At 36.5% G+C, this 25,561-nt stretch overlaps 3 protein-coding genes across 12 annotated transcripts in view; 2 read left to right on the top strand and 1 right to left on the bottom strand.

Annotated features, from left to right (window-relative positions):
• Positions 1 to 9,251, top strand: part of LOC139946442 (transcription factor RFX3-like) — a 30,506-nt gene extending 21,255 nt beyond the window's left edge. For 6 of the 7 annotated variants that reach the window (XM_071944097.1, XM_071944099.1, XM_071944100.1 and 3 more), the window contains exon 14: positions 1,009 to 6,502. In XM_071944097.1, coding sequence (XP_071800198.1) covers positions 1,009 to 1,136 — 128 coding nt within the window. In that variant the 3' untranslated portion in view covers positions 1,137 to 6,502. Of the gene's footprint in view, positions 1 to 1,008; positions 6,503 to 9,130 lie in introns of those variants that run through there. The other variant, XR_011787241.1, reaches the window with a different exon arrangement.
• LOC139946445 (putative hydroxypyruvate isomerase) lies at positions 4,438 to 13,818 on the bottom strand. Of its 2 annotated transcripts, none has more exons than XM_071944105.1 (9): positions 13,444 to 13,818; positions 9,826 to 10,024; positions 9,285 to 9,396; positions 9,036 to 9,156; positions 8,452 to 8,530; positions 8,167 to 8,216; positions 7,972 to 8,041; positions 7,386 to 7,523; positions 4,438 to 7,023 (listed from the first exon to the last, which is right to left on the bottom strand). In XM_071944105.1, the coding sequence occupies exons 2-9, from the start codon at positions 10,019 to 10,021 to the stop codon at positions 6,980 to 6,982; spliced, it is 810 nt and encodes a 269-aa protein (XP_071800206.1). In that variant the 5' UTR covers positions 10,022 to 10,024; positions 13,444 to 13,818; the 3' UTR covers positions 4,438 to 6,979. The 2 variants fall into 2 exon arrangements, with proteins under 2 accessions (XP_071800206.1, XP_071800205.1); XM_071944104.1 differs by lacking the exon at positions 13,444 to 13,818 and adding an exon at positions 10,943 to 11,059.
• On the top strand, positions 11,967 to 24,271 carry LOC139946444 (uncharacterized). Of its 3 annotated transcripts, XR_011787242.1 has the most exons (9): positions 11,967 to 12,003; positions 14,098 to 14,826; positions 15,206 to 15,379; positions 17,366 to 17,499; positions 19,945 to 20,052; positions 20,485 to 20,697; positions 21,542 to 21,610; positions 22,195 to 23,470; positions 23,515 to 24,271. XR_011787242.1 is itself a non-coding variant. In XM_071944101.1 (8 exons), exons 2-8 carry the CDS (start codon positions 14,232 to 14,234, stop codon positions 22,339 to 22,341), a joined length of 1,440 nt encoding a protein of 479 aa, XP_071800202.1. In that variant the 5' UTR covers positions 11,967 to 12,003; positions 14,098 to 14,231; the 3' UTR covers positions 22,342 to 24,270. The 3 variants fall into 3 exon arrangements, 2 of the variants coding, with proteins under 2 accessions (XP_071800202.1, XP_071800203.1); XM_071944101.1 differs by having other exon boundaries at positions 22,195 to 24,270; XM_071944102.1 differs by having other exon boundaries at positions 11,985 to 12,117; positions 22,195 to 24,270.
• The last annotated feature ends 1,290 nt before the right edge of the window (positions 24,272 to 25,561 follow it).

Genomic DNA, 25,561 nt, shown 5'->3' on the forward strand with positions numbered 1-25,561 from the left:
TTAACAGCCATTAATGTCAAATAATAAAAAAATATCATTTTTGGCAGTTAAATCAAATATTTAACTTTGTGAATGCTCATTCATGTTGGTTGATACTTTTTCCTGTTTGTTTTTGCTGTAATGTTTTTGACATTTCAATATTTTACAAGTCTTTCTTTTTGCTTTGCTGTACTCCATATTTGCGTTTTCATTTCAGTATTTTGTTTATTAAAATCATTCTTGATGATCTTTGCTTTAAATATGTCGCCTGTATCAGGCCTGGAATTTTCATCTTTGAGAGGGCAAGGCCATGCATTTTGCAAAGGGCACTTTAAAAGTCTATGGGATAAATTTGAAGGGGCACCAGAGCCCAGACTAGGGCAATAGAAACCATGGCTTCAGTGGTCTGTGTGGAATTCCAGGCATGCTGTATTTGTTTACTTTGAGTAACAATAAATGTTGATTTGATTTGAATGAAATTGATTAGCCCAGAGTCTTAAACTTTTACTGCAGGGAATGTTTTCACAGTTTCTAGGCTTTCAAAACTATCAATTGTTAAGTATAAAGTTAAATATATGTAATTTAGCTGCAGGTTTACTTGAATAAATGTTACATTTTAATTGGTTATTTAGTTCTGAGATTCAAAAAGGCCCTCCAAAGGCCAAACTCAGACTTGTGATTCACTCATTTTCAAGAAAAGAGTCCCCATTCCATCAGGGAAAACAAATCTCTAACCTCCATTGGAATATGGGTGCATCACAAAACTAGGTATGAATGTGGGGACCCTTTTTAAGTTTTTACATTTACCTGCTTTTTTAATTAAATGTTGAATTCAAGGTTAGGTTTTTTTGTAATAATTATTACAATTTATAGAGGATTAGATCTACGGTTTGTTATTTTGATTTGTTTTATTGTAAATGCTCTTTTAGTAAGCAACAGGAGGCCTAAGAATGAACTCTGTGAATGCCTCATTCCGCTACTTGAACAATCTGATAATCTATTGTACTCTTTACTTGTCCCCCATGACAGACAAAGTGGACCTGGTGGAACCACCCTTGGCCAACTCATTACCTACAACCAACAGTGTCAATACGATCATTATCAATGCTCCAACCCCTGTAGCTAACTCAGCGCACAAGATGGTCAACAACAAGTGATGAGGACTTCCCCCTGTGTCGTCCTCCCTACTACCCCCACCTTCATCACACAGGTATACGGCAAGTCCGTTTGCTCTACGTACTTTTTTGTTGTTTGTTGTTTTTTTAGCTCTTGTGGTTTCCTGTTTTCGACAACAAAATGTATTTGAGATTTTTATTAGTGAATTTTCACAAAGTGAGCAGAGATTTTGGATATATATACTATAGGTCGGTTATTTTTGGGTGGGATACAAAAGTGTTTTCTATATTGTCCCCATCGGAAGAGTAGTTTTCCTTGTGTGATAAAATACCCCGATTGAGGTTCGACTACAGACTTGCACCCAATGTGGTTAACCTGGGCACCATCAACAATCTGTTAGACAGGGTAGGATCCAGTTAGCATAAGAGGATATTATTATATATTGGCAGCTGATTGACCTATATTCTTATAGCCCCATTGGGAGAACTGGTATCAAATAGTATCCGAGTCCCTAGTTCAAGCGGTTCTTGTGACTTGCTCTGTTCCCTCCAGCTGTAGGTACCGTTAGCTTGGCCTGAAATACCCACTGGCCAAAGACCACTGACTCATGTTAGACCTAGGCCAGTATTTAACACTTTTGCAAAACAATTAATAATTACCGTATTTATAACGCGCCTTTTTCCAAAGGATACATAGTGCCAGGTGTTTACTGCTAGGTGAGTGGGACGAAGTTTGAATTATTAGAGCTAATCCATGTAATGGTTTTCAATATGCTGCTTATCCAGCCAGGAACACCGGGGCGAACCCCTTCCTGGGTTCTTTTACATGCGTTACACAACACATGGGACCAACGGCTTTATGCCCATCCGAAGGACGAAGCAATGGTTAAGTGTCTTGCACAGGGACATAAGTGTCATGGCTTGGGATTTGAACCCACACTCGGCTGATCAGAAACACCAGTTTGAGTTTGGTGCTCTTAACCGCTTGGCCACAAAACTTCCACATGAATCCTAAAAGCTTTGCAATTCCAAACCTCCTCAAAGCTCAGGGCTTGATTTTACATAGCTCTAGATTCATCTTAAGATGGGTTGTCAGTATGACCATGAGTGATTTGCAATGGACATCTCATTTTGCTAAGCAGTTAAGATTGATACACGCTTAGATCATTTTTTAGCTCTTTGTGAAATAAAGCCCTGCAACACAAATGAAAAAAATGTTGGTCCTATCAAAATATTTCTCTAAGCTACAAGTCGGTTAGATGGGTATGTTCATTCAACCTTGCTTTGTATGCACAGATTTTTCAAATAACCTGAAGTACAAGTCCCTACAAAGGACAAAGTTGAAAGAAAACGTTCCATTATGAACCAGTGAAAAGCCAACAGACAAGTGTCAAGTGGCACCCATCAATGACTAGTCACTATTTTTTCAGCTAGTGTAATATTATTATTAATCAAATGGTACATCAGGAATTTTGTATTTATATTTGTCCAAAATCCTCATCCGAATAGAGACAGTTAAAGACTTGCATAATGTGTTAAAAGGAAAAGTAAAAGTCTTTGTAGTCAAAAAGAAAATTGAGTATTATATCAAGTGCACTTTTGGTGTCTTTGTTTACTTACATTCCAGTGTATATTTTTTTTGTTTTTAATCGGTTGTAATTATTTTAATTTTGGGAATTGTCTGGATGAAGTACCTCAACAGTCTCAGAATACTGTTTTGTTTTTGTTTTTTTAATAGAATCTATTTCATTTCATACCCTTTGGTCAATTCCTAAGAGAACGATCTGGGATGCATTTTGGTGTTCGTAACCAATAACCGTTTCAGTCATTGGCCAGTTATTAACCAATGGCAAATTCAACTGAAATAGTTACGGCTACCAAAATGCACCCAATCACAGTCTAACCTGAGTAACATAGCAATATTCTTTCTTGCAACAATAATTGAAGAAAGCATTTCACAGGTCAGTTTACATATGAATACCAAACGTTTCCACCACTTGTTTTGACTATTATCTAACTTGCAGTATTTTATTTTTGTAGGAGTAGGCCAGTAGATATATTTTTGGACGAACTCATAAAATGCTCATTTTGTTTGTCCTGTAAATCCAACTAAAAATTTAAGATTGTGATTTTAATGCTGCTGTATAAATTACATATGGGAGATTTTTTTATATTATTTAGACAATTTATTTCAATGGTGAATCCAGCGTTATTATTATAACTCACATATGAGCAGTTCCAGAAAGCTGTTAAGAAAAGTCTTGCTTAAAACAGTCACACAATATACTTAACGGAGGCAATGAAGGCGATTGCCTCTGTGCCCCTAGTCAATGCCTTGGTGCCCTTTAAATGCTCCAGTATTTCCTCATAGTGTGCCCTTTTAGTCAGAAGCAAATAGGCCTACCACTCTTTGTGCAAACTCTCACAATCTCATGCAATTCAGAACATTCTTGAAACTATTGGGCTCCAATATACACTTATAATGTGAAGTGGAAACCAAATTGAGGAAAGAGTTTGAAAAAACATGACTGCTTGAATGCTAACTGAATAATTTCATGCAGTTATTCATTTTATTAACATGTATCACTCAAAATCATTCTTGCAATAAAGTAATTCACTTTATATTGGCAGAAAATAAATTTTCTGAATGGTTTCGGGATTGTTATGCTTAGCATGTTTTTATCAACAACATTAAACATTTCAAGTCATAACTGTAACAATTATTCACAGCCCTTTGTGTTTGACGTCTAAGATAAATGTTAAGTGACCAAATTTCCTTTTAGAATCTTCTGGAAAGGTCAGGTTGTGTCTTATATATTTTCTTCTTATCTTTCTTATCCACCGAAGCCGACTGTTTGATGAAATGTTCACATTCTTGAAAGTTGTTGACTCAATTAAGTAGTTACCGTCTGGCGTCATTTAATTAGGGGTGTGCCATTTTCAAGTAGAGTACATTTGTTTATTTATTTATACTGAATTGGTTTTGTCATTCTTGTGTGTGACTTTAATATCATTTTTGTTGCAAGTTCAAGTCTTGATCTGTATAAAGCCTCTGCTTTGCTATATAAACCACAAGGATTGCTGTTGACTGTACACTTTATATTTCAAATTTATCTTACTAGATTTATAATAATAAAATGTTTTCCATTGGTATTTTTACGATTTATTAAACTGATTTTGTTTTTATAGTTTTTAGAAAGCAAATTGATTTTGTTCATTCTAAGTCTTGCAAACCACTTATCAAGCAAAAGATGGTGAGAGTGTAAGCTGATTTGTACAGAGGTTTGTTAATGTATAAAATGTATCAGATTTGGAGTGATTTTTTTAGACATAAAACTCTTGGATTTTATTCTTTATTGACTTTATGAATATAAAATACAAATGAAGGAAAGGCCTGTTCTTTCTTTTCAAGGTTTTGTTAATAGGTAGTGGTTAAATAAATACTACATTTCAAATTCTCATATGGAAGGTTTTTTGACATTCTCAAATAACATGATATGATTACGGTGCATTAGCTCGAATAGTCACTGGAATAATGGACAGTAGGATTTGTAGCTCACAATTTTTACTGGTCTTAACAATTTTTTTGTGTGTGACAAGACCAGAATGAAAATGAGAAAACTTTTTACATTCTATGAAGTATATTGTTCTTTGAATTGTGATAATTTAAATTATTAACACAAGACAGCCAGACTTCAAAACTTTCAAATGTCCTAAATCTCATGAAATTAATTGTGCCAGTGAAGAGTAGCACTTATAATGAAGCTGATTTAATTAAGATTTCACATTTAATTTGAAGATAACAGTTTTGGGTGCTCGTTTCTGCAGCCCAATTTCATATACCTTGTACAACAAAAATGAAATGTTAAAATATAAAGAAGTTTCTCAAATATTGCAAGTCTTGTAATAATAATCCTCTTTTTATACGGGCAACATTTTATAGGCTAAGGAAACATGAATTTCTAAGTATCAATTCAAATTATAGTTCATTATGGTTTAACAAACTTAGAAACTTTTTCTGTAATAAGTTTGCTTAAATATTATTATTCTTGTATCAAATATTTGTGCCAGGTATTTAAAGTTTGCCATTCACTTCAGAAGAATGCAAGAGAATTCATAACAATTTACTGTTGAAAAAAATACTACTGAACCATTATTAAATGTTTAGTTGAGAAACATTTGTAATTTTCAACAAATTGTGTAGTTTTTTGAAAACCTATGACAACCGAAAGGGGCCATAGCTCTCCGTTAACACCATACTCCAAGACACAATTTTAAGTTGTTGCATCTATTTTCTAGTTAAAGTGTTGTTGGAAGGGGAAACCGATTTCACAAAGATAGTCCCAACTTCTTGGAGTTACTGAAAGCTTAAGGCTAGTCCTAAATAACTCGTCCTACTCACACGAGATACAAATAGTCTTCAACTCTTTGTTAAATCCACTCTTAATGCTTTGTTCTTAAAAAGGGAAACTGCATCAATGCGTTTTCTCTTTTTTAAAGGGCACCTTTTAAATTTAAGGAGCACCAAGGCAGTTGCCTCAATGAAGCAGACGGTCTGATCATGGTCAATGTAGGAAATGGTTTGGGCAATTAGCTTGTAATTCATATGGTCTTAAAAAGGTTCAACTACTGGTTAACTACAAACTTCATTGGAGATGTATGAATTATAACCCAATTTCACAAAAAAAATATATGATTATTTTGTGAAGTCGGAGTACTTTTTTTTCATCAGTTTTGAACATATAAACAATGCCAACAAGGCAAGTGTGTATTTTATGGAAATCTATGAAATCTCTCCTTTTTTTCAATGTATTTAAATTTAGCTATATTAATATTATCTGAAATGTTGAGGAATTGTAGGGGTTACGTCTAAATGACCTTGGCCCAATTTCATAGAGCTGCTAAGCACAAAAATTTGCTTAGCATGAATCTTCTTGATAAAACCGGGAATACCAACTAAATTTCCATTTGTTGCACATTGCTTGTTACGGGTATTCAGCTGTTGTTTGCTTATCCTTAAAATCACTTGAAAATTTTGTTGCCATTCCTGTTTTTATCGAGGAAGAAATTTAATGCTAAGCAAATTTTAGTGGCTTTGAAACGGTTGCTGGTCAAATAGTTGATAAAACTAAAAATCCATGTTTATGCAAATCCTTCACAACGAGACAAAGTCAGTGCCTCTCCTTCATTTAGTAAGAAAAGAAATACTGTTTATTAATTTTAACATGATCCGATTGTTCATAAACATTAACTAAGCTTTGCCAGGTTGTTTTTTCACACAGCAGTGTACATAGAGGTGATTGATGTTAGTTTGTATTGTAAACATTCAAATGTAAAACAAAACTAAAATCCTGACAATGTTTGCAAGATTGAGAATAAAATGTGGCATTACAGCTTTCAAAATTCAATCATACCAGAGTAACGGCTTACACATTACTTTGTGGTTGCAGCCCGAAATGCCCCCATGTTTGTTTTAACTTGATAGATACTTTAGTTACATTAGTTCCAAGTTTCAAATATATTTCTTTATACGTTGTTTTCATTTTGTAGGTAGTCTGGAAAACTGTTGATTATGGGCAAACAAGATCAATCATATTGAAGTATTTTCAATCAAATTGCACGTACAGTGTATGTACTCCAAGTTACTAGGTATTCTCCGCTTACACAGTTAGCCCAGAAATTTGGCAATTGGACAGAAAGTGGAGTATGGTGATCATAAGTGCAGAGTTTGGCAGTTTAAGCAGCACCAATAAATTGGCCCTGTTTTTATCCAGACTATAAGACTTGCCCAGTCCCTCCCAACCAGTCGATTAATACATCAAACAGGGTTGTCAATCATGACTAGGCAGCTGAATGCTAAGGCTGTGAACTTTCCGATGATTTGATCAACGATATTTCCCCAACCATTTTAAGGTTTCCTCTGTTTTCCCTGTAAAAGTAGAAAGAAAAAGAAGAAAATGTTTTTTTTTAAATGCAACATTTGACAATATGACTTGTCTAAATATCAGGCATGACATTCTTCCTACTTTAGTCCGTGTTTCCAATTTGTTTACCAACGGGAAACAAATCTGGGGAAAAAAAACTTGTTAAGTAGCCAGAAAAGTATATTAAGCTTTACTGCACCATTTTAATAAGTAGGTCTGGTCAGCCCTTGTACAATAGAGATTTTTCTACTTTCTAAGGACCAAATAATCATGCCTGTAATATGCACACTCCGGTATTATACCTGCTTTTGCATAGAAACCATTTTGACAAGCAAATTTGATTGAGGACACACAACGATTCACTTACCATTAACGGGTATATATTCTGCTCCCATCCACCCTTCATAGCCAAGACTCTCAATGTAGGCCACTATGTAATCATAGTTCAGTTCACCGTCTGCACTAGGCTCGTTCCTCAGAGGTATCTGGGCCATTTGCATATGACCTACAACATTCAAAGGTCAAAGTTGTTAAAGCGAACTCTACACAAGTAGGAAAAAATCATTACTTTTGGTAATTGTCAAAGACCGGTATCCTCACTTGGTGGCACAACATATGCGTGAAATTATAAATCGGTGAAAGTTTAAAGCCAATCGGTCTCCAAAGTTGCTAGAAAATAATGAAAGAAACAAATAATTGTTGAACAAATGTGTATGCTTTCAGATGCCTAATGAAAGGATTCAGGCCCGAAGGCTTTTAATATATGAGTGAGAAATTACCCAGAGGGAGCTGTTTCTCACAATGTTTAATGCTCTCCATTACTCATTACCAAGTAGGTTTTTTGCTAACAATTATTTTGAGTAATTGCCAATAGTGTAAGGAAGATAAGGAGCCCAACAATGTAACCTTTATTTCAACAAACATTAAATCTTCAAAGAGATTTCTGTATTTACCAATGTATGGAAAGAACTTCTTGATTGTGTTGCTGACGTTTCCTTCCATTATCTGAACATGGAATAAATCCTGAAAAAAATCAACAAACATAAGGAAATGCTATGAACACAAACTGAAACTTGAAAAGAACATACAATCTTTTTTTCCTTTTTTCAAGAAAGCAACAAGTTATTTGTTATATATAAAATTCATACCATCTGTAACTTCAGGTTCGAATGATTCACTTTCTGGATGATGTCAACACCTACATGCAAAATAAATAAACAAATAAATAAATAAATAAATAAATAAATAAACACAACAACATCTAACACAAATATTATCAAATAAGGTGATATCTTTTTCTTGAGAGAACAAATAAAAAGGACTAGATTTTACAAATATTTCTCTGTAGGATTGGTACTGGTATTAACTTTAGAATCAGTGAACAACATAATTAAGAACTGAATTGAAATTACTAAATGAGCTTAAAACAGTACCTTGGTCTTGTCTATTGAGAAAGTAGTCAGGTATTGACACAATGTTGTTAATTGGTTCAATCAGAGCCAATATGCCAGCCTATTCAAAACAGAAAGAAGGAAACAAATACTGGATTAATAATCGGGTTCAAGCATTAGACTTACTGTCAAATAATATCTTCCAATGGGATACTATCAATAGCATTGCAAAGTACAATCAACTATTTTAAAATGGACATAATTTAACATCTATGATTATGAGTTGCACAAATCAAGAAATTGTGATTCAGTAACTAGCAACAACACTTATACTAGGAATAAATGTTGTCATTTAGCTTTAGGATTAGAACCCACAACCTTGTAATTGCAAGTCCTGCAGTTTAACCACAGATCAAGTTGATGGATTCAAGAAGCCTCACAGCAAAAACCCATTAGAAACTAGTTTTGCATCGGGGATAAAGAATTTTATTTGTTTCCCTTACACCATTGCATGCATTGTGTATTAAGCACTGTATATACATCACTTTCCCGAGTTCTGCGAGAAAAAAACCCACATCGGTGTAAACAATTTATGAGCCCATTGGGATTGATCTAAGGTACTTCACCTTACTAAGCCTCTCTGCAGCATACTTGAGATTCTCAATAAATGTCTCTTCCATTCTTATCAATAACTTTGTCTTCTCCTCTTTCTTGCACTCAGGAATCCTACCAGCCATCACATGCATTCTGAAAACAAGTCGGAAAGATAAAAATGGAATTTATGAACATTGAAACAAAATTCAGTGGCGATTTCCCTTGAATAGCATAATAATTTTGGTTTACCCAAGTTCATGGACCTTGTTAATTAACTATACCTTGGACATTTTAAAGCCGTACAGTACTTCACGGAAATTTCAAGATTCTCTCGAAATTCCTTTTCTTTTCCGGGTAGTGCAGCCTGACCAAGCTCTCCTGCTTTCAGGTCACCTATTGAACAACAATAAAAACACAAGAATGTACAAATGGTCATTTTAGAGGAAACCAACTGTGTTTACTATTTGTGGATGTTCGGCCAAGGCAATTCAAGTTTCAGAAATATAGAAAATATTTCGAGGTTTCAAATCCAAATCTTATAATTTTTTTTTAACAGTAGTGATTCAATGAAATTAACCAGTTTCAAGAATACTGCACGGAAGCAAGCTCAACATTCTTTTACGTTGGCCTACACAGAAACAATGTTCAATCTGAGTTTGTATGTATCTATCCCGCCCCATGATCTAAGGGCGTGGACGAAACGGTGACTGCGGCTACAGCTACAGCTCAGCGCATCTACATTGTCTAGCTGTAGCTGTAGCCAAAGTCGTCGCTTTGGACACGGCTTAACTGTCCCACTCCAACCCCCTCCCCCCTTCTCACCCGGAAAAGAATTGACCAAGACTTGTTCAAGTCCTTCTCTTTCCTTCACCTCAACAAGTTTCTCAACTGGAATGTCGTATGGAAAACTGACTTCAACTGCGCTGAATCCTGCAGCCTTGGCAGCTGTGTATCGAGCCACTAAATCTGGTAGCTCTTTAAAAAGCATCGACAAGTTGGCAGAATATTTGAGAGGCATCGTCTAAAAAAACCAAAAAAATAATAACAGAGTTTTTTAAACTAATAAAATATAGCACAAATGTCAAGAGGGTCAGTCTGAAGAAATAAGTAGCATACAAATCCAAACAGAAACCAGCCCACCATGACCATGCCCACCCCATTCTCGTTTGGCTGTAGTGTTTTGGCTCTTTTATTTCACTTCAGTTTATTTCTTCCTCTAGTCTATACCATCATATTGACTTTGTTTTTATCATTCAATCATAGTCACATGACACCGACAGTCGGGTAACAGGGCTCGAATGTGACACTGGACACCGGCTTTAGCAGTGGGCCACCAACCCATAGTCACTATGATTTAACAGAAAGAAATAGTGTTCACATTTTGACTTTTGAGTCTGGTTAGTGGAGCCCTACTTCTATCTAAAAACTTCCTAGAATAGAAGGCTCCCCCTAGTTGCGATAACGTAACCCTCCAGCAGACGGCAGGAGAGTTACACTATTGCAACTACAAACTAGGCTCCCCATGAGCCTTCTATTCTTCTACTCTAGGAAGTAGCTATTTCATACAGCTCAATTTATTATTATTCTTCCAAGTAATTGGAGAGTTTTTAATTGAGTTATTACTAATAACTCAATTAAAAACTAATAATATAAGAAAGAAGCCTATCATTAAAAAAAAACTTATGTAGTAGTATTAAGTAAACTAGGTTAGTTAGATCATGAAGGTATGTTAGGTAGGTGAACTGATGATGATGACACAATTTTGAACTCAACCTAGCTAGAACATGGAGGAATAAATTCCCATGGCTAGAACTAGACTTTAGAGAGTTGAATAGAGAAGTTAGAACTTAGAATCTATAGTTAGATTTTAGAAGCAATAGCTGGCGCAATTTTGCCTCTTTCTATAAAACTACAGCCGAATATTCACAGACATACTAACCATTTAATACTTAAACAACTTCACTTTTCAAGGTCAAATCATAGACACCAAAACCACACCGTACGAAGTAGAAGTATCGACGGCGATTGTAAAAAGTAAACAAACGTGACGGTACAATGATTCATTGTAATATACCGCCCTCAAGAGTTGAAGACCACGTACAAGATCGAAGAGGTAGGCGGGATTGGTTGGAGTGGGGTGCTAAAAAAACTCATGAAAACGTCGGAAAAAACGAAGAAATACTATTTTGTTTTCTTAGATAATTATTGATTCGTTATAGGTATGTTACCAAGAGTTGAATCCACCTAAAACTAGAAATTTGAAATTTTGAAAAAGAAAAAAGGAAAAACGAAACCCTTTACCGTTTACCGTTCTTCAGAACCTGTGAACGAAAAAGGATGACACAAACCTTTATCCCTTTACCGTTTGTTAAATCATCAAAAGGAAAACAAAAAACATCTCCTGAACCCTTTTCCGTTTTTGAAATTTGTAAAAGGAAAAGAGGGAAAACAAACCAATTACCCTTTATTGTTTTCAAATCTTTAAAAGTAAAAACAGGAAAACGAACCCTTTTACTCTTTCTCCTTTTTGAAACGTTAAAAAGGGGAAAATAGAAAAACAAACCCATGTACCTGTTACCTTTTTTTAATCTTCAAAAAGAAGAAGATACTAAAAGGGTAAAGTGTAACGGGTTCGTTTTTCTTTGTTGTCCTTTTCAAAGATTAAAAAAACGAGAAAGGGTAAATGAATTGTTCGTCCTTTAGAAGATTTTAAAAAGGAAATCGTCAATTTTTTTTGCATAGGTGGGAGTGGCAAAGTGACCGGTCACGTGAGTCTTCACTCTTTTAAAAATTAAAAGTTTTCAGCCAAATAAGTTAAATAAACAGTTACAAATTGACTTCTAACAAAATATATATATTTAATTTTTACTACAAAAGTAATATTTTTACCGTATTTTAATATTATTCCTGCCAATATCGAAGAATTTTTTTTTTAATTGATGTGTTTACATTCTGAGTGACGCACTATTTCTAGAACGAGACCCGAATGGCCGCCCCCAGGTAAGTGGTTGTTCTCTCTTTTTTAGTTTGGCTAAAGGTGGCTGTTTTTAGTGTTTATGAAGTCAGCATGTTCGGCCAGTGTATAAGTTCAATGATATGTTAACAGTTATTGAGGTATGTTGCTCACTCCAATAAGTTTTGGAGTTCTTTTTGGGGTGGATATAGATTTCGTTTTAACTTTTTTTTGCAGAGAGTACTTCCTGACTTCTGTAGTGTTGGGAGTACCACTCATCGTACATACCGCCCTCTAGTGACAACTTCTAAGGAATAAATAATTCTCTCAACCAAAAAGGCTTTGTAGAACTGAATATGACCTTAAAAGGTCAAGATAGTCATTTTCTCATTCCTTTGAGTCTCAATTGGGATAACTTTCCGTAGGGCACCACCACTTTTTTCACTCATTTTTACAAAAAGGCATATCTCATTGAGGTCAATTAGATTTAAGAAACTATTTTATTTCACATATCGAATGAAAAATTGGTGGCGCCATGCAGAAACTTTTGCCTCAATTGGTTATTAATATTATGTCACCTTTTTGTCTCCTGAAAGCATAATTTATTGCTGGCTACTAATGACCATGAAATGTTCATCTAGACCCCCCCCCCCTACCCCTCCATCCATGACCGCTTTTAAAACGCATCAGTACAGTAGCTGCAATAATTCTAAATGTAGCCTTTCTAATTATTGGTTCGGAAAAGTTTCCGTATGGCGCCACCACTTTTTCATTCGAAATAAAATAATATAGTATCTAATTTACCTGATTGATATTATCCCTTTTTGTAAAAATGAGTGAAAAAGTGGTGGCGCCATACGGAAAGTTATCCATTGGTTCTAGCATGATCATTAATACATTTAAAAGTGTGTTTAATTTTAATCCTCACGACAATCAAAGCGCTAGGCCCTAGTTTAGGCAAATTGGGAGGAGGGGTGATCTTAGTTTTTTACCATGTTTTACTATAAGGTCTGTCAATCCAGCCCTGCTTACTTCAAAAATCTAACATGTGAAAAGTCAAACAACTTGCAAACAATATGTTTAATTGTTTTGTTTGCTTTAGCCTTTTGTTATTTTCACAAAGGATGTATTACTTACTCAGTTGAAAAGTGGAGTATATTATTTGGGCCTTTCTGGAATCACACAGAGGCTATGGGGGAATTGGCCTTTGTTGCCCTAGTCTTGGCCTTGGTGCCCCTGTAGTCAAAAGTTTCCCATATTAAGATTTTCTGATGATGAGAGTGCCTTTTGCAAATGAAAATTGGCCAACCCCTCTCAATGGTAAAATTTCAGGCCCGATAATTTATAGACCTTACTGCTGACTGGTAAATAGTGGAAAAATATATAATTATGTGAAACAAATAACTCACCGGCTAGTAATGGAAAAATATGTGAAAATAATAACTCACCGGTTAATAATTTAAAAATATGTAAAAATAATAACTCACCGGTTTTAACCAAAAGTACACCTAGACCCTGGGGCGCTGTACATTTCTTTTTAAACCCGGAGTTACATCGCCCCAGTTTACTGGATGTAAAGTACACTCTGCCTTTAAAGGCGCTGGACACTGTTGGTTACTGTCAATTCTCACTTGGTGTATCTCAACATATTATGCATAAAATAACAAATTCTATGAAAGTTATGACTCAAACCGGTTGTCGAATTTGTGAGATAATAATGGAAGAAGAAAAAGAAATACCCTTGTCACACAAGTTGTGTGCTTTCAGATGCCTTGAATTATAAGAGAACTCAGCTGAGGTCTGAGGTCAAATATTTCAGTGAGCAGATACTTCTTTAAGTTTCTTAAAAATTACTTAACTTCACAGGGAGCCGTTTTTTCACATAGTGTTTTATACTATCAACAGCTCTCAATTTGTCTAAGTAACTACCAACAGTGTCCAGTGCCTTTAATTAAAAAACAAATTGCTCACCTGAAAGGAATTTTGATCTGATGGACTTTTGTACTCTGGTGCAGACCAGTTGGTCATTCTATTTGATTCTATAAATTCCATGTTAGTGTGTTTGCGCACAGGTCTATGACATTGAATGGAAACTAAATAACTCCAAAGTCTAATGAATATTTGTACTGATTATTTGATAGATCACATGCTTTGGATTTTGCCGACATGATCAAGTTTGACACGCCATAACACTACTACAAGATTTTGGCTTTGAAATCCACATATAAATCCAGTCTTCACTTGTATAGGAGCATCAACGTCTTTGCCTGTCAAAATGTTCCATCCTTCTAACAGCAGTGCCACACTAAAGCAGTCGCAGCCTATGCCGAAATGGTTGTGGATCTGCATTGCCAAGTCACTTGGCATCAAGACACATCCAGGAGATAAGCCGATTCTAGCCACGATACTGTATGCATTCACCATGACTGTCACATTGGCGTATTTCATCACTAGCTCCTGGTACGTCGGCTATGATATCGAAGCCACCACAACCAAATTTGACGTCCTGAACGGCTCAGTGACGGTTTTGATGGCGGCTGGATTTTGTTGTGTCACCATTTACGCCAACAACTTAGCTTACAAGCTCTTCACAAACACCGTGTTCAGACAGAGCCTTCGGCTGCACTCCAAGACAATTCTGAAGGTCAATACCTCCCTACTCATGGTGATTTTAAGCACATTGTTTATCGGGATCTACACCTACATTTGCTACTCGGGGTTCGAAGCCAAACACTGTGAAGATATACAGCTTAGTCCCATAATTTGCTATATCCGATTCCCCAGTCAAATCGCACTGTCTGTGATATCCTTCATCTGGAATATGCTGGTGGCTGTGGTCTGCATGTCAGTCTGTCGTACACATACAATCAGTAAGTAAATTATTAATAATTATAATAATTATCAGTTTTTACATAGTGCTTTGTACACCTGAAGGACGTCTCAAAGCGCTTCTAGATTATTACTGAGTCATTTTAATTCATTCCTTAAACCACCTCAGCTCCCTGTAGTATACAGCTTGTGCAACCAAATATGCGCTACTCGGCTTAATCAATCACAAGAACCATCCCTGCCCTCACAGGTGACCCCTGGGTGGAGAGGAGCAATTGTGTCTTGCTCAAGGACACAAGAGTGTTACGACAGGGACTCAAACCTACACTCTGTTGAACAGAAACACCAGAGCTTGAGTTTGGCGCTATTTTCTGCTCGGCTATGACACCCTATGTAATCTTTTATATGTATTTTTCTCAGGTATTCGTCATTTACTCCTGGAGCTAGATGAAGATGCCATGATATGTGAGAAGGGAAACAGGATACCCTCTGTATCTGGAGACTCCATCGATGGTGAACAGCAGGCAGAAAATATATCCAATGGGGAACATGAAGCCTCCTTCCAGGATGACTTGGCTGTCCGCAGACTGGAAGGTCAGTCAAAGAGACTGAGAGGTCAAAGTCTGACCTCAATTTTTTTAGCGCATGTTGAAGTAACTGTCTTAATGCGCAATACACTAGTGCCCTTGTCATTGGGCCAATAACGTTCCTTTAATTTTTCTCAGCTCCCTGGGTAGTATATAACTTGTGTAACCATAGCGCTTCAAAGGCTTTTTAATATACAATATCAGCATCTACCCTCACAGGTACCTATTTATGCCCCTGGGAAGCAATTATAGTAAAGTATCTTCTTTAAGGACACAATTGACTTCTCCATCAAAACTTGACCATGACTCACCTGACCATCCTTAACCCTCAACCTTCCGGTTGTGAGGGGCTTGGACATTAATCAGTCTATAGTTTATTGAAACAAAGTTGTTGATACCGAGTCAGCGACACAGCTTGGACTTTTTTAGTTGGGGGGGGGGGGAGGGGAGAGCACAGGGGGGCATTTGTCCAAGTTGGGGGGACCCAGGGAAAATGTTTTTTGTTAGGGGGAGAGGGCATGTTTTTATTTTGCATTGGGGGGGGGGGGTTGTTGCGTTGCACTGGAACTTTTTGGCCGCAAAGTTTCCCGTTGCAACTGGTTTATACAGAATTTAGTCTTGTAAATCGATGCTTGTTGTCAGATATATTTGACAAAGGGATGTTTCTCATGCATTTCAGCCTAAAGTCAAGAAGAGAACAAAATATAACCTTGAAATTGTAAACAACATGAACAAAATATTCATGAATAGTATTTTTGTTATCAAAACTTTGTTAAAGGAACACGTTGCCTTGGATCGGACAAGTTGGTCTATTAAAAGCGTTTGAAACCGTTTGTTATGAAATGCATATGGTTAGAAAGATGGTTCAAAAGTAGAATATACTGATCCACACAAGTATCACTCAAAATTGCACGGTTTTCCTTTTATTTTGGGAACTATCACGGTCGGCATTTATGGGAGTAAAAATGTTGACTCCCATAAATGGCCGACTGTGTTAGTCGACGTGGTAAAAAGAAATCCATGCAATTTCGAGGCATATTTGTGTAGATCATTGTATTCTTCTTTTACAATATCTTTCTACCCATATGCATTTTACAACAAACGGTTTCAAACGCTTTTCAAAGACCAACTCGACCGATCCAAGGCTTAGGCATTTAAAAGACTTAGGCATTGCACGCGATGTTTAGGGACATCCTGAGGACTGCACTCATAGGGTTGGGGGTGTGAACATCAATCAGTCTATAGTTCAATGAAGTGTAGCCCCCTGTTGCAACCAATTTATACAGAATTCAGTAAATGGAATCAATGTTTGTTGTTAGATTTATTTGACAAAGGAATGTTGCAACACAATTCTGCTTTCTCATGCATTAAAGGCAAGAAGAGAAAAAAAAACTTAATTTGACATAAACAACATGAGCATGAAGTGTTTTTGTTCTCAAAACTTTGTTAAAAGATTTTGACTTTGCACGTGATGTTAAGGGAGTGCCAATGCATTCAGCCCAGAAACATTAAAACTAGGATAGAGAGGGTGGGGGGGGGGGGGGGACGAGGGTTGAACAAAAATTCAGGGAGAAAATATTCAGGGGAAGGTATCTAGAAAAACGACAGGAAAATTGGCAGAAATGAAATTTGTAGCTGGAATGCTTTGATCTGCTGGGCACACTTACTTGTCCATCTGCCAACAGTGCCCAGTTTCATAGAGTTGCTTAACAGATTATTTTATGCTTATTGCGCGATTTCAGAGCTGCTTACCGTAAGCACGCGAAAAAGGCCTGCTAACCTTCCGGTGCTAACTACACAAAAAATTCATGACACAAATCCATGGTGAAGGTGCAAGATGGCCGCCTAATTTTCTTGCTAACTTTTGAAATGTGTAAAGAATTTTTTTTGTATAAACCTGGCAATTTGCTTACTGTAAGCAGCTCTATGAAATTAGGCCCAGGACACAGGAGGTTATAAACAAGCTTAATTGTATCTTTATTTGTTGTTATAGTTGCTTGGGACAGGAGTGAGTTGGAAAGAAGACAGTATCGTATAAGCAGCTCACACTATGATGTCAGTAGGTCCGTCAGTATGCAGGATACAGTTGTAGAACAAGACTTGCCAGATTCAGCTGGTAATCAACAGGTATTGTACAGAGGATAATAATAATTTATTTCTAAAGGCACCGAACAGGTTTGGTAATTGTCAAAGAAAAGTATTCTCACTTTGTGTATCCTATATGCATAAAATAACAAGCCTGTGAAAATTTGGTCATTGAAGTTGCCAGAAAATGATGCAAGAAAAAACACCCTTGTTGTACAAAATAATGTGCTTACAGATAGGAGTAAAAGACTTCTGTTATTATTTTGGTGAGAAGTTACCTCTTTCTCAAAAACTAAGTTTTTTCAGAGGGAGTCGTTTCTCGCAATGTTTTATATTATCAACAGCTCGTTACCAAGTAAGGTTTTATGCTAATATATATTTTGAGTAATTACCAAACGTGTACAGTGCCTTTATAAATAGCGTCTTAAAATCTCAAAACGCTGTACAGACAGTTTTTACATACTGTTGAGTTGGTTCAGCTGCTTGGTTTTGGGGAATGAGCTTTTATCCAAGAAGGTCCTCAAATAATGTATCTGACGAAATTAGGATTTACACAGATTACGGCACTGAGAAACCTTTTCACAGAACCATTTTGCACAAGATACAAAGTCGCAGAAAATAGTTTCTGCAGGCCTGGAATTTCATTTTTTAAAGGGCAAGGCCATTTCATTTTGCAAAGGGCACTTCCATTGGAAAATCTCAACTCAATGGGAAACTTTTGAAGGGGCACCAAGGCCAATACCAGGGGTATAACCAAGGCCACGGCCTCCAGGGTCTGGGTGTTATACCAGGCCTGTTACCGGCTGCCTTGACGCTTCAATCAAGCACTACTGTAGCAGGTCTGGAAATTCATTTTTGAGAGGGCAAGGCCATTTCCCTGAGAGGGCACCAAGGCACAAGGCAACAGAACGGAGACAATGGCCTCCAGGCAATTCCAGAGACTAAAACAGAGACTAAACAAACAACCAAGTAACCAATTGTAACATCTGGGAGGGTCTGAGTTTCTAGAATAAGGGAAATCTAGAGCCGGAAGTGTCATTTGTCAAATCTCATCCGTGATTTCACATGCCATTCAGCAATACTTCTCATCCGTAGGATTAAGGAACTAAAATTCTGTGTCATGCTCAAGGATTCACTTGCCGTGACCGGAAACCAAACCCACACTGTGACAATGGTGGGATGCAAGACCGTTCAGCCATGACATTGTTATAGATGACCCTGCAAAAGACCATACTAATCCATTGTCTTGTGTCCACACATTGCTCGCCTTGCTGAAATCCAATGTTTTGTTGACCAACAGTTTGTTTAAACATCAGCGATATGACCACCGGTTCTGTTCAGAACCAACACTACTCACAAGAGATTTGCACATGGTGATGCCGCTCAACTCTTTAAGTTCAGACCTTTACTATGAAAAATAGAATTGGTTGAATGGAGTTCGGTCAAAACTTGGGGCCATAATGCGGCTGATGAGTGTTTTTGTACAAGCCATTTGCACCTGTCAAGTTGTCAAAAGTTCATTAATGATTACCTAGTTTATAATTGTGAGTATCACCAAACGACAAGTGGTGTCTGAGTCATTGTTCAGAATATTACAAAACTCAATATTCTTAATCAGGATGATCTCTGCAACGCGACCCTAGTTTTGTTTTTTAATTACGGTGCTAGTTACTGGATCTGTTGTAGAATCTGGGGGTCACAGGTTCGAATCCCAGCCAATTAGTCTGTAGATTTGTTTTCTGAATGACTCAACAAGCAAAGAGTGTACAGTGCTTTTCACATCAGACCTGTTACAGGCTGTAATAGCACGGTGGCCACGGAGGCCGTGACCTCCATTGGTCTTGGCCTTGGTGCCCCTTTAAAAGTTTTCCATAGACTTCAAGATTTTCCAGTGGAAATGGCCTTGTCCTCTTGAAGATGATTTTCCAGGCTTGTTGTATATTAGTGTAATACTAATGATAAACTTACTATCATAGTGTGTGTAGGACCGAGGGGCAACTGCCTTTCTGAATTTGGGCAAATCAGTGGGGAAAGTTTGATAACAGCAGAAGCAAAATGAGTTGAACAGAGAAAGTCAAGAGACTTTACCCATTATTAGTGGCAATCCATCCCCTGAAAACATTAAAGCTTTCAGATAGGCTCTATCTACATTTAAGCAGCTGACACCTAATGCCTACAAGTACTCTTCATACTTTGTCCTTCTGTCAGCTGCTTGTAGATTGTGCCAGCTTGAAAGCTTGTACTTATTTTTGGTTTATACCAACCTCTCTGCCCCCCCCCTCTTAACCCATTGAGTCCCCATACACTATGCTTTACCATCTTTATACCAGATAAACTTATTGCACCACTTAAACTTTGCAAGCCAATGGTTTGTGGCCGGAGGTTTCAACCCTAGCAGAGTCTTTTTGTCAAAGGAATTTAACTTTTGTGAAGCATTTTTAAAGATAGACTTGATATCAGTTCTTTATTTTGTTTCCGGTGTTACAGGAAGGGTTACAATGGCGCAATGCATCCATTGTATCTGGATTTATTCATACGCCAGCAATCAAAAGCCTCACAAATCCAGAGATTCTAGACCGTTATTGGAAACTGCAGGTAAGTCTTTCTTTTTGTACTCCTGTAACATTTCATTTCATTTGCCAGCAAATATAAAAAACACAAGTATTAAAAATTGCACATCAAAGATTTACAAGAAAAGGCAATACAATGGTTTAATAAAAAAATACAACTACAAATATGTAAACACTCGCAAATTATTGAGACCTTGCTTTCACCAAAGCTGCTCCTGCCCTATGGAATAAGCTCTCTGTCTAACTACGCAAAACAACATCACTCAACAACTTCAAGAGGGAACTAAAAACACACTTGTTCACTAAGCCTTACATTGGGTTAAATTTAACTATAGGTATTTCATATTCTTCATTTTCAATTGTATAATTTTTTCTTTTTGTGTAGGCGCATTGACCGTTTTTCTTGAGAAATGCGCGTTATAAATCCATATTATTTTTATTATTATTATTATTACAGTGTCGACTGAACACAACATCCATCGTCCTACAACGTTGGATAACATCTTGGATTGTCTTAATACTCTTATGGAGTCTCTACTATCTGATGTACTGGATTGATCACGATGCCACCATTGCCGATATGATTATCTTCTTTATACCTCCATCATTGTTACCTTTACTCTGCTCTGGGCCTATTGAGGTCAACGGAGAAGGGGAACGTGTCTCAAAGGTAAATGTTTTTAGTAGAAATAGCATTTCCATTTTAAATTTCCATTTTAATAGTCCAATTTTGATGCTCATGGGTAAATTTGCACCTTTGTGAAGAATGTTTGATTATCCTATTTTGTGTGCATTGAATGACTTTAAAAATTGTTCATTCAAAATGCAATTCGGTCAATGGAACGCAAATTTTTGAATGTTTTTAGGTAAGCCATGAACCAAGTTATGTCTAGTAAACCTGTGTGACTAATGTCAAAGTTTCAACTATTGTCTTGATTGCTTTAGTCAGGTCCCGACTACCGTTTTTCAACTACTCAAGTAATTGAGCTGCTACGGCTACTACAAAAATTGTCGTGATTACCCACTTGGTGAACCAATTGTGTCACTCACTACTAATTACGACAACACAATTTACTTGAGAAACACAATCAGACATCAGCGACACAATCCTTCAATCCTTTCAGCATGAATTTTACTATTATTGCGGCATGCCGTAATGCAAATTGGGAATTAAAAAATAAGCTACTAGTGTCAAAGTCGGGACTATTTGAGGCGTGACTAGTCGAGTAGTAGACTTCACTAGTCACCCAGGCCTAATGTCTAATAGCATGCGGGGGGGGGGGGGGGGGGGGGGGGTTGTCAATAGGTCAACTGACCGCAATCAAAAGAGGATGCTCTAAAATTCGTAAGGTTTTTAATACACTACGTCTACCGTGTTTCTACTGAGAAATATTTTGCTGAGACAGTTTAGTTTCCTGAGCAAAAAGGAGCAGGCAACAAGTCGAAAAACAATTTACTCTGGTTGCTAACCCCTTTTGCTGACAGCATTTTTACTTCTTTTGAAATTTTTGTAGATGATTTGCCCAAGTGAAAAACGTATGCCGGTTATTATGTTCATCAGACAGGCACCTCTTTCTATAACGGTAAGCAGTTTCCTTTTTTGCAGTTCAGTTTTGTTTCATATCCTAACCTAACACAAGTGGTCTAGTTCAGAAACAAGTATCCTGTTTCTGCTATAAGAAAGATTTGTTGTGCTAAGCAATTAATTTTTCTTGACAGCTGTGTAAAACGAGCAGCTTGTTACCAACATATCAAATCTTTGCGCAATTTGGTTTGTGCGTACTTCCGGTATAGTTTAGCACGTCACACGCTTGTGAAGTTTCAAACATGCTCCTAATAATGGAGACAATTTGTGTCAAAACAATGATTGAATATGGTAAGGTAAGGTAAGATAAGGTTCATTTATTTGTAACCACATACGGTTGGATTCATTATAAAAAAATACTAAAACTTATGAAATAAATCACAAACAATTGTCCAGGGGCGTATCAATAGGTCAACTGACTGCATTCAAAAGAGGATGCTCTGAACTATTCCACTTTGCTTTTTTTCTAAACTAATTATTGATTTATTTTATTTTAATGCAATTTATTGTAATTATTTGTATAAAGCGAGTGAGTAGCTTCCTAAGGTTATTTGAATTATGTTTTTGTTTTGTTTTTTAAAGCTTTATGGGTTTTCGTTGAACTACTCTACCATTGTTACGGCCATTCTTGCCATCGCCGTTGCCTTTGGAACCAAAATCATCTTTGGAAACATTAACATGGATGGACAGACTCCAAGCCCAAGCCTAGGCCCTGTCACTCCATTTTAGGAAATCAATTATTCCCCGATAATTTTAAAGCTTAATTTTTTTTTAAAACACTTTTGATGGCTTTTTAAGTTTCAGAACGTTTGTCACAAGCTTTTGTTTTGTTTGTTTTATACTACTTACTGCTTACTGCCAAATTATGCACTTGCCATCACCATTCTCCGCTTACTGTGCAAGCGCCGAAATTCTGCGCTAGCCTTGTAAGCGAAGAATGCCTAGTATAGTAACATGGAGTACGCTATGCACACGCGCAAGCAAACATTCCCAGATAACCCAACCATGCAGAGCCATGATAACGCCTGTAAGCACAAAAACTTGCTAAGCACAGAAAAGAATTGGTTATTATTTCTGTTCACTGTTGTTAAGTTAATTTATAATTTATTTGTAAGCACAAGTTGTTATGTTGAGATAGTTAATGTTCTCAATGAAAATGTTATCTTTAATGCTGACTTTATCAGCTTGGGAAATGAAAGTAATATTTTCTAGTAATTACTCATATAAATAAAAATGAAATAACATTATTCAAATTATATCTGAACAAAATTTATGTACACTTATACTATAGGCCTATTATTATATCTATTTTTTATTGGTATAAAACTTCTTTGAAATATATTTAACAATGTAGGGGATTTTTAATGACTTCCGCTGGATTCTGAGCCAGTTTCTTTAAAGGGGCTGTTCCATCAGCATCAAACTACTAGGCCTGTGGTTGTACATGGAAATATGACCTCTCACAAGTTTACTGCCAACGCAAACCCTCCCTTTAACAACTTAAATTGAGTAAGCATTCATACTTCCATGTACAGCCACAGAACTGATTTGATCATGATGACACAGCCCCTTTGAAGACACTGGACACTATTGGTAATTGTCAAAGACCAGTTTTCTCACTTGGTGTATCTCAACATATTCATAAAATAACAAACCTTGAAAATTTGAGCTCGATTGGTCGTCGGAGTTGTGGGATAACTATAAAAGAACAAAACACCCTTGTCACACGAAGTTGTGTGCTTTCAGATGCTTGATTTCGAGACCTCAAATTCTAAACTTGAGGTCTCGAAATCAAAGTTATGGAAAATTACTTCTCTCTCAAAACTACGTCACTTCAGAGGGAGCCGTTTCTCACAATGTTTTATACTATAAACCTCTCCCAATTACTCGTTACCAAGAGAGGTTTTATGCTGATAATTATTTTGAGTAATTACCATTAGTGCCCATTGCCTTTAAAGGGAATACATTTTAACTTAACTTAAAATTTTAAACTCCAAGAAATTATTAGAATTGTTTTATTAGGAACGTTTTAACAACTTAAAGTATTTGGCCCTATTAAAGTTGCATGGCCCAATTAAAGTTGCATGGTCCTATTTTCCCAAGAAGATTTAAAAAAGTTATAGGTAAACTAATTTTGGCAGATGATGCTGTTTCAAAACTTGTTTATTAATTTATTTATTTATTATTATTCGCGTTATACCCCAGATATTACTCAAAGTGCTTTCGAATGTAAAAGTTTTTACGCATGAGATAATTTTGGGATCATGACAATAACAAATTTGTAGTTTTTCATTGTATTTTTTTCATGCAATAACTTGCTAAAAATATTGGGTTCGAATCAGAAGATGTTTTTATTTGTGTCAATGCTTTGCAGTTTGACAAATCAAATGCGTTGTTAATAAAACTAGGCATTGTTTACCCTATCGTGGTATCTTGTGTTATTGTTTTCTGACGTTCAGACTTCTGCCATTATATACGTAAAGCCCATAACCTGTCAAATTGCATGTAGTTCTAATGGTAATGGTTCGCGCCTAAAACCACGTGCGTGTTGCTTCAAATTCGCCATGCTCGGTGGCTCCCTGGAGAAGTCAAACTCAAAATGGCGATTCAGAGTTTAAGGGCGATGAAGTTAATTATAGGACAGTAACTTCGAAGGCTTAGACCCAAAAATTGCTTCAAAACTATTTTTAGCCAGTTGATGTAAATGTGTAATAAGCTCTATTGATGATAAGACAGCATTATATTATGTGCAAGGAAAGGTTCAGGTGCCTATAAGTGTCGTTTAAAGACACGTCTGAAGAAACTCCAAAGTGACCCTTATGCAGTCTTATTTCTGGGGTCGGCATAACCATTTCTTCCTTGCTCTGGCATAACCCACATGGTCAACAGTTTTTTTGTTAGACCACTGGGTCTCTCGTATTACATGGTGTCTCCGACAACAAAGCTCACCTGATTGTATAGGTTAATTTTCGTAACCTATAGGTTGCACTATTTTTATGGGCAAATTTATTGCATTCTGACCACTAATTTGTTTAACAAAAATTTCATTACCAATATTGTTTCTTTCCTTAATAATAGGTGTTTACAAATTGTGATTTTTATGTGTATGTTTCTCTCCATCAAACTTAAAAGAGAAGCCGGAACAAGTTTACTCTTCGACAATCTTATGATTGAAAAAAATATATATATGAATTGGTTCACAATCGTCAATCTGTTGTACGGTACTATGATACATTTTCATTTCATTTCATTTCAAAGAACTTGAAACCTCGACAAACTGAATGGCAAAGCACGAATAAACTCAATATAGCTTTGCTGTTAAAAAGATCAAAATTTATTGTTGACATGCAGTGAAGTATGCAGGAAAAAACGTGGGTTCATTGGGGTTGATTTGTTCACATTGCATATTATGACTATTATTTCTTTGATGGATCAACACAATAATAGAATTTCTCTACCAAAAAATGTAGCTATTTATCTAGGTGGGGTTGGCGGTAACACCGTGTGAAAATCTCTTTGGAGTAGTTTTGGCTCTGAAAAGTACCGTTTCGATCAGCAGTATGCTGTGATCCGTCTTCAGAATCCATCTGAAGACGAGTATTGCAAAAGTTGTTGTACATTTTGTCAGAGTTCTGACGACTTCTTATAATTTCAAGACGCTTACAGAAAACAGTCGTGCCTTCAATATCCTCAGCTTTTAAACAGGGCTAAATGCCATCATCACAACTTGTGTTTCTCGACGCATGGACCATTTTGAGATTTTAGACAGTTCCTTATAAAGGCCATGACATTTTGGTTGACCATGGAGCAAGGGTTTGACAAAACACACTTCAGCTACTGCCCTTTCTACTGTTGATAAACAAACCCGAGCTAGTTGGAATGGAAGGCCGAGTGTTACACTCAACCGTGTTAACAGATGTTTTAATCAAATTCAAATTTTAAAAAAAAT

This window comes from Asterias amurensis, chromosome 13 (assembly GCF_032118995.1).
Source record: "Asterias amurensis chromosome 13, ASM3211899v1".
NCBI lineage: Eukaryota > Metazoa > Echinodermata > Asteroidea > Forcipulatida > Asteriidae > Asterias > Asterias amurensis.